The sequence below is a fragment of the Balaenoptera borealis genome (assembly GCF_965194805.1).
Source record: "Balaenoptera borealis genome assembly, chromosome: 5".
Lineage (NCBI taxonomy): Eukaryota > Metazoa > Chordata > Mammalia > Artiodactyla > Balaenopteridae > Balaenoptera > Balaenoptera borealis.
This window is the reverse complement of record NC_138862.1, coordinates 132,762,320-132,771,897: the sequence shown is the minus strand read 5'-3', so window position 1 is coordinate 132,771,897 and position 9,578 is coordinate 132,762,320. Positions and strand designations below refer to the sequence as shown.

Below are 9,578 nucleotides of genomic sequence, written 5' to 3'. Positions count from 1 at the left end.
GGAACGATGAGGCTAAAGTAACTTGAGAGAGGAGAAGAATCACGGAATTCTTGAACCCCTTATCTTAGCTGCTTTGCCAGCTCTTGTAGAACAGAGACCAGTCTACTCTCCATGATCAACTCTTCACGTCATCTTAGGATTCTAATGTGTCTACATCCTTGGTTCCCACACAATAGGAAAATTCATTTAAACAACTAAAAACAATCATGACTCAAACTTCAATATAGTCCAATACAATTTCATACAAATATCAGTTAAATCACACAAAAATAAGTTTTCTTAAAAACTATTTTTATAAGTTTTAAATTCTAATGTTCCAAATGTTTCTTAATTATTTTATCCTAAGTTGCATTTGCAATGAATTGCAGTTGCTGCTATTACCTTTGTCCTTGATGAAGGAAAACATTAGGAGAATGGGTTGTTTTTAAGCTAACCGTATCTCCACTTGATGAATGTCGGGAGGGAGCTTTTCCACCCAAAAGAGACGTTTCTGCTTCTTTTATTTCCATTGCCCTTCTGTATAGTTCAGCAGCTTTTTCGAAATCCCCTTCTTCATAGCTTTGAGACAAAAAAAATTCTCAAAATGAGAATATAACATTTTAACAATTCTAGATGACCTTATAGGATACAGAAAAACAAGTTGTGAATAATTGCTCATTTTTTCCAGTGCATTCATTCAGGCAGGCCAATAAAACAGAATACCCAAACTCTTCTCCTTTCTGTCTTGTGCTGTTAAGTGTCTCATAGGGGCACCATTAAGACTATGTTGTAATGGATGCAGTGAAACTGCTAAGGAAAGTTAGCATCCTGAGATAAACACAATGCAAAAATCAACATGTACTTAATGGTAAATCAGCTTTGAGGACAGCAAATTGCCCAGATTACCCTAGAACCAGTTAGATGCAAATGTAAACCGTCCTTCACTATTTGCCATGATACACTCCTCTACAAAATAGATCATGTCACCTTCATTCCACTCTGGATATTACTTCAGTATCTCTTGAAGTATATAGATCAACCCAAAACAACCCCTCCCACTACAAGAAAAAGCATATCAGCAATAAATATTTTGTGCTCTATGATGAGTCAAAGATGTTTTAAAAGGGATTTTGGCTGCATGAGGAAAGTGAAAAATTCTTACCTAAGCACAGCTAAATTTTTTAATGTTTCTCCAACTCGAGGATGCATCCGACCCAGGCTGTCCTCATAAATCTTTAATGCTCTTTCATATAACGGCAAGGCCTCAATGTGTTTTTTCTTATTAAAAAAGAAACAATGCTCACTTGAACACACTGCGTTTCTGAAATTACTATTAAGGTATTCTAGACTAAGCTGACCTACTTGGGTAAGCACTTTTAAAAAGTTAATATCCTCCTACAAGATGTGGATAAACAGATTAATTTAGGAATAATAATGGGAGAAGCAGTATAATAAAAAGTCAGAAACTTCAGTTTTAGACTCGGCTTGGTAACCAATGACATTAATCCAATTATATAAGTACAAACCTGTTTTTGCCCACAGGGTACCATACCTGTTTTTCACTCATCACAGGCAAATGATAGAGCTTAAGAACAATATTAGATATAGAGATGTAGGGAGTCTCCAGAATTTAAAAAAACTAAGCCTATGCAATGAACTAAACACTCAGTGTTTTACACTAAGAGGAAGGGACTATCTTACAAATGTAACTTCAATAATTTCTCAAGTATTAAAGGGAGCATTAGTAGATAACCTTAAATGTCCTTTAATTATTTTTACTGTGCCATATCTAATACATGTTTACCTATATTTCATACGTTAAAACCATTCACTTATAAAGAATTACAGTGTGGGAACTTACCATTTGGCTATAAAGAACAGCTAAGTTCACCAAGGCAGTAGCTACACTAGGGTGCTTTGGGCCAAAGGATTTCTGCCGGATTTCAACAGCCAGCTCATACAAAGGTACAGCTTTGTCAAGTTTCCCCTAAAAAACAAAAGTGAAATCTAACAAAAATATTAAAGCAATAAATAATTTCTGATCAGAGCTTGTTCCATAAATACAACTTTATATTAAAAAGTAATTTTGAGGAAAAAAGTTCAGAAGCATTTCCTCCCAGTTTAATGGTTAAGTTTATAGATAACTGACATCTAATAGAACATGTAAGTACAGCTACATTGAATATGAAAACATTTTCTTTGATAACTCAGAAAGTCCTTTAGTATCATCCATTATTACTATTTCTGATGAAGTAAAAAGTATGTTTGCTACTATACATAATTTAGAGATAGCATTAAAATAAAAACTTGTTTTCCACCAAATCCTTTCCAGATTATTCTAATTATTTCTTTTTTACTTGAAAGTTAGGCAGAAATAGCAAGTATGGATCCTTCATACTAAAACATCAACTTCAGTACCAGGAGGACCAGCAAGGGTCCTACAAACAAAGTCTAAATACAGTCTAACTCTGTAACTGTGCTAAATGAAAGCAGACTTCTCTGCTTCTCTTTCTTCTCCTTTTTTTTTTTTTTTTGAGAGCAGCTATAAACACTCCAAATATCACTCAGGCTAGAACCCTATGGTAAAGAATGGTTACATTTAATTGCAAGCAAAGAAAAGAAAGAATGAAATTAAAATGGTCATTTAACCAGCTATAAGAGACTCCTCCTTCAGTCCTAACAATTGGGTGATTCGTTATGTTTCTGGTAGCTTAACACAGCAAACCTAATCCTGGTTGAATTTTAGAACTTCTGAAATGTAATAGAAGAATAAGTTCCAATTAGAGTGCTGACAAATGCATTTGTATTTAGAATGTATTTTTAAAAACTAAACCAGTTAAGTCTGAAATAATATTTTTATTTATTTTTTTAAATTAATTTTTATTGGAGTATAGTTGCTTTACAATGTTGTGTTAGTTTCTGCTGTACAGCAAAGTGAATCAGTTATACATATACATATATCCCCTCTTTTTTAGACTTCCTTCCCATTTAGGTCACCACAGATCACTGAGTAGGGTTCCCTGTGCTAAACAGTAGGTTCTCATTAGTTACCTATTTTATACATAGTAGTGTATATATGTCAATCCCAATCTCCCAATTTGTCCCACCCTCCCCTTCCCCCCTTGGTAACTGTAAGTTTATTCTCTACATCTGTGCCTCTATTTCTGCTTTGCCAGTAAGTTCATCTGTACCATTTTTCTAGATTCCACATAAAAGCGGTATTATACGATATTTGTTTTTCTCTTTCCAACTTACTTCACTCTGTATGACAATCTCTAGGTCCATCCACATCTCTACAAATGGCACTATTTCATTCCTTTTTGTGGCTGAGTAATATTCCATTATATATATGTACCACATCTTCTTTACCCATTCCTCTGTCGATGGGCATTTAGGTTGCTTCCGTGTCCTGGCTATTGTAAATAGTGCTGCAATGAACATTGGGGTGCATGCCTCCTTTCGAATTATTGTTTGCTCTGGATATATGCCCAGGAGTGGGATTGCTGGGTCATATGGTAGTTGTATTTTTAGTTTTTTAAGGAACCTCCATACTGTTCTCCATAGTGGCTGTACCAATTTACATTCCCACCAACGGTGCAAGAGGGTTCCCTTTTCTCCACACCCTCTCCAGCATTTGTTGTTTGTAGACTTTTTGATGATGGCCATTCTGACCTGTGTGAGGTGATGCCTCATTGTAGTTTTGATATGCATTTCTCTAATAATTAGTGATGTTGAGCATCTTTTCATGTGTTTGTTGACCATCTGTATGTCTTCTTTGGAGAAATGTCTACTTAGGTCTTCTGTCCATTTTTTGATTGGGTTGTTTGTTTTTTTGATATTGAGCTGCATGAGCTATCTGTATATTTTGGAGATTAATCCCTTGTCATTTGCTTTGTTTGCAAATATTTTCTCCCATTCTGAGGGTTTTTTGTTTTGTTATGGTTTCCTTTGCTGTGCAAAAGCTTTTAAGTTTAATCAGGTCCCATTTGTTTATTTTTGTTTTTATTTTCATTAATCTAGGAGGTGGATCATAAAAGATCTTACTGCAATTTATGTCAAAGAATGTTCTCTGTTTTCCTCTAAGAGTTTTATAGTGTCCGGCCTTACATTTAGGTCTTTAACCCATTTTGAGTTTATTTTTGTGTATGGTGTAAGGGAGTGTTCTAATTTCATTCTTTTACAGGTAGCTGTCCAGTTTTCCCAGCACCACTTACTGAAGAGGCTGTCTTTTCTCCATTGTATATTCTTGCCTCCTTTGTCATAGATTAGGTGACCGTAGGTGTGTGGGTTTATCTCTGGGCTTTCTATCCTGTTCCATTGATCTATATTTCTGTTTTTGTGCCAGTATCATACTGTCCTGATTACTGTAGCTTTGTAGTATAGTCTGAAGTCAGGGAGCCTGATTTCTCCAGCTCCAGTTTTCTTTCTCAAGATTGCTTTGGTTATTCGGGGTCCTTTGTGTCTCCATACAAATTGTAAAATTTTTGTTCTAATTCTGTGAAAATGCCATTGGTAATTTAACAGGGATTGCACTGAATCTGTAGATTGCTTTGGGTAGTATAGTCATTTTCACAATATTGATTCTTCCCATCCAAGTACATGGTATATCTCTCCATCTGTTTGTGTCATCTTTGATGAAATAATATTTTTAAATGTTCTACTCAATTACTTGTTGAAAAACTAAATCACTATGATTTAGAAGCTCATAGAAATAATCTATCCATCAGAAGATAAATTATTTTGCTAATAGCAATTATGGCTTAATTGGTATATTATAAAACACATGTAGGCATGCCAAGGATTACTTACCATTTTCTTATACAAGACTGCAAGATGCTTCACTGTATAAGCCAAAGAAGGGTGATCAGGAGCTAATGCTCGTCTCCGAATGTCTAAGGCTCTTTCATAAAGTTCTTCTGCTTTATCATACTGTTTCTTTTCATTGCATAGAGCCGCTAGATTATTCAAAGACTGGGCACAGTCAGGGTGATCTGGTCCTAGAACTCGCTCCCTCATCTCCAAGGAACGCTTCAGAAACTGGTCAGCTGTTCTATGAACAAAAGCCACAAATGGTTTAAACAATTTATTCTCTAGAAGTGAGAATCCCTAGCCATAGTTAGGTGGAGAACTGAAGCACTTTTATTCTTAAATCCAAGATAGTTAAAATGAAGGATTCAGCTCAAAATCCTCTCCCCCTCTTTCCCACCCCCTCATCTCTTCCTGCCCTTTTCCAAAAACTAAAAATGCTTTCCTGATAGTGTGAAAGCCTAAAGTATCTGGACGATTGTCTCAATCCTCCACTTCACTTCTAAAACACAAACCCATAAATAGTTTCCAAAACAAGTTTTTTATATCTTAAAAATTACTAGGCCAAACTCAAAACATTTTGGTATTCTTTCTTTCTCCCTTTGTAGTACTAAATAATTTTTAATAAAAGAACCCTTTGTGAAGTGGGCTAAATATTTGTTGTGTTTTTCTGGTATCCAAAGTGTCAAATTTGTTATATTTTTCTGACATACAAAGAAGTCCAAAAACACCTCTTTCTCATAAATATTAATGCCTTTGTGAGTCTTTATGCTCAAATAAACTGAAGAATAAAACTAGCAGCCACCTACATTCTTTAGTCCCAAGTTTGTTCTTATGTGAGATCTTATGTACAATATCTACACAAACTCACTTTTCATAAACGTATAAAACATACTAGGGAAGCTAGAGAATAACTTTTTAGTTACTAAAGAAACAATGTGAAAGGAAACAGTAGAGAAAATGTCATGGTCCTTGTTAAGTGTGGCCATGTTCATAACATATCATACATGAAATTTGGCATGGTTTCTATCAATTTTTTCTAGCTTAGCTTGATAGAAATGTAAAACAGCTTTGTATCTAAGAGACAAAATGGATACCTGTTTTCATTATTAACACCATGGTACTCACTCCAGGTTGTTCTGAAGATAGTAGAGCACACCCAGTTCATTGAGGGTCCGAGCATTGTCAGGTGTATCCTTACCTAACGTGAGCTCTTCTAACTGTAGGGCCCGTCTACGTAAAAGGGCAAATCCATACTGGAGCAAACACAAGAAATTCACAACAATCACCAAGTAAGTGCAATCTTTGATTCTGAAGCAATATACTAGGGTTCTGAAAAAACCCTTTCTCCTTTTTTTCCCTTTTAAGTAGATTACAATTACTTTAAGTATCATACTGAATTAATCTAATGATTTATGAAAATATATATACTTCCATGTAGCGTCACATTCTTAAATTCATTAAAAAACTATTTTGTGAAAATAATTATGAGATTATTTTAGCAAAATGAACTGAATCCCAAAGTGCTTCAAAAATATTAGGAAACAGAATTAATATGCATATACTTATTAACCCTATTACTAAACATTTAAATATCAGGTACTTAAAATTGCACATAGCACTTGCAACTAGAAGACAAGTAAGTCCTGGAGCTCAAATGTACAGCATAGCGAATATAAGCAAAAATACTGTATTAAAATCATCAAACTTGCTAAGAGACTAGAGCTTAATTATTCCCACCACAAAAAAGAAATGATAATTATGTGATGTGATAGAGGTGTTAGATAACGCTATGGTAATAATCATATTATAATATATAAATGCATCAGATAAACATGTTGTACATCTTAAATTTATACAATGTTAGATGTCAAATATATTTCAATTTAAAAAATTGCACATAGCATTTTAAGTTAAAACAAACAAATATGCTATATTTAGATTTTATTAGCAGCTTAGAAAAATGAAAAATTTTTTGCACTCAAGGGTAATAATTTCTTGGCATTTGAATCTAACATAAAATGTTTACTAAATTTCTTTTATTCTGTTTTCCAACCCTTTAAAGAATTGAAACAACTTTTAAGTCCATCTTCTAAAATCTAACCTTTAAATGAACTGAATAGTTCTACTTTTTAAAAATTAAAAAAAAAATTCTCCAGATTTATTGAGATATAATTGACGTATAACATTGTGTAAGTTTAAAGTGTAAAACATGATATGTTTGTAGTGTAAAACGATTACCACAATACATAGTTCCACTTTTTAAAAGTCTACTAATTTGTACTTCTCAGTGATACTAATATTTAAACATGTATTATAAATAAGAAAATGTTAATCAGTACTTCCGTAGAAGTCACTTTAAAATCTAAAGTTCTTAAATATGTGAGGTTTATGCATCTACATTATGATATTCAGAGATGTTCTTTTCCTTTTCGTTCAAAACACAACACAAAAGAAATCTCTCATTACCAAGTTGCCTTTTCTCCTTGTAGCTTTCTGACGAATTTTAAAAGATTTTTTTCTAAAATGTTCAGCTTGTTCATATCTTAAAAAAAAAAAAAAAAAGTCAAACGAAAGAAACATATGTCCAAAGTGTCATACTTCAGTGAAATGAAACCAACAGTGTAAAGTTTTTTTGGCTAATTAAATACAGCATTATTTCTAGAAGTGATAGTCATATGGAATTAAAAATCTTTAACAAAAACTTTCATAAAACAAAATCTAACAAAACAAATCTAGTCCTCCAAGTAGCTGACATTTAACTGTTTTTAACTGATTAAACTCATTTTGAATCTCTAAAGGGTGATCTAACTAAATGAAAATCCAAAACTTTAGTTTGCTGTATCAGCTTCCACACAGGTTAATTTTTTGTCAAATAGAAATGTGAAAATCACACAAAATCTGTGTGAAATACTTCTAGAAGTTAAAAGAAAAAATTCCAATATGTATCACTTATGATTGAGCAAAACAAATGATTTCAGATAGAGGAAGAGATATCATTCAGAGGGCTTATTATACTAGGGATCGGCAAACTTCTTCTGTAAAGGGCTAGATAGTAAACATTTTAGGCTTTGTGGGTCCCGTGGTCACTGCTGTAACTACAAAACTGCTGTTGAAGCATGGAAGCAACCACAGACAATATGTAAATGAAAAAAATGTGGCTGTATTACACTACAACTCTACGTCCCAAACAGGGGACCTTCTGGACTTGGCATGTGGGCGACAGTTTGCTGCCCCCTGTATTAGTAGTACACTCAATATTACAAAGTTAGCGAAGAAGCCCGGTTTCAAACCCAACTATATGACTCCAAAGTCCATGCTCTATCCTTTGCACATCTTGAAATAGAGATGAATCTTGTAGTTCTACTTTTTTGTTCACCCCCCCAGACCAAGAATAATATTTGAACATGGTGGATTCAAAAGAATATAGGATAAGGAAAATATGGGACAAGGAAAAATACACAGCCACAAAACAAAGCCTCCCACACAAGTACATTAAGAACTGTAACTCCCTGTCATAAAACCAGAGAATTACCAATTGAAATCTTACTTATTTTGTTTCTGGTACAAAGTTGCAAGTGCTTCAAGTTCGCGAGCAATATGTGGATGGTCCGCACCATAGGCATTTTCTGAGATTTCCAATGCCTGTTTATATAGCTGTTCAGCATTGCCAAACTTCTTCCACTGCACGTACACACTCGCTAGTTGGTGGAGGGACTGAGCTACTCGTGGGTGATCTGGATCTAAAGCTGTTTCTCGAATTTCTAGAGACCTCTGCAAAGGCACCACAGCCTGGGGGAAGAAAAAGGTTAAAGGCCAATTAAAGTGAGTGAAATGCTGTAAGATTTGATTAGCACAACAAATAAAAGCTGCATTAACTCCTAGGAAGGAGAGAAGAGTAAACATGAAAACCCACACAGTCTCTAACTACCTGCTGAAGTTACCTGGCTGAGAAGGCCTAGATCCTTGAGAAATCGCCCCAGGGTTTCATAAAGGTCAGCTAAGCAAATCATGCTCTCCTCGCCTTCACAGTTTTTCTCATACTGCTTCAATGAATCAAAGTATTCTGCTGCCATTGCGCTTTTGTCTTTACCAACAAACTGCCAGTAACTCAGCAACTCAGCAAAGTGTCCTCTGTTGCAACAAATAACAGTAATTTAATGAAAAAGAAACTTTAAACCCCACTATTGAGTGAAGATGCCACAATTCATATAAAGCTATTGATAGTTTATTAGTAGGCTAGTCCAGTGTAGTGAAGTAAGGGTGTAGACTGGGACTGCCATCTGAGTCCACAGCAGCCTAGCTGTGTGCTCTCTTACACCTCATCATCCTCATCTGCAGAAGGGGCACACCGACACCACCTGCTTCAGGTGTTACTGTAAGGAGATTATGGCCTGTAGCAAGTACTCCATAGTGTTGGCTGCTACCATTAATATCATTATGGTTACTCACCAATGGAAACCTATCATAATCCTGTTTAGACATTTCATGATATGCAGTCAACTGCTGAGTTCACCCAAAAATTATTTTAAATGATAGAAATCAGAACAGAAGAAACTAATGAAACACAGGCAAACTGTCAGAATATCTGCTTTGTATTTTCATCAAGGAATTGAATGATAAAAGTAAGCTTATTCATCTGTTGATGGTATTAAGTAGGATGGGAGAGCTGGTAAACTAAAGGATGAATCTGATTTCAAATAAAATCATGAAAAACTGGGATGGAGATCAGAAATAATCTATAAGGTGTAACAAAGAAATTTGAGAGAGTTCACTAAGAAGCAAAACAAATT

At 34.6% G+C, this 9,578-nt stretch overlaps 1 protein-coding gene across 8 annotated transcripts in view; it reads right to left on the bottom strand.

The window, feature by feature from the left end:
* Positions 1-9,578, bottom strand: part of NPHP3 (nephrocystin 3) — a 45,707-nt gene that overhangs the window by 3,700 nt on the left and 32,429 nt on the right. For 6 of the 8 annotated variants that reach the window (XM_082392628.1, XM_082392631.1, XM_082392633.1 and 3 more), the window contains 8 exons: positions 8,730-8,919; positions 8,336-8,577; positions 7,255-7,330; positions 5,914-6,041; positions 4,789-5,029; positions 1,841-1,966; positions 1,142-1,257; positions 382-558 (listed from right to left, as the gene is read on the bottom strand). In XM_082392628.1, the coding sequence (XP_082248754.1) occupies positions 382-558; positions 1,142-1,257; positions 1,841-1,966; positions 4,789-5,029; positions 5,914-6,041; positions 7,255-7,330; positions 8,336-8,577; positions 8,730-8,919 (1,296 nt within the window). Of the gene's footprint in view, positions 1-381; positions 559-1,141; positions 1,258-1,840; positions 1,987-4,788; positions 5,030-5,913; positions 6,042-7,254; positions 7,331-8,335; positions 8,578-8,729; positions 8,920-9,578 lie in introns of those variants that run through there. The other 2 variants (XM_082392634.1, XM_082392635.1) reach the window with 2 other exon arrangements.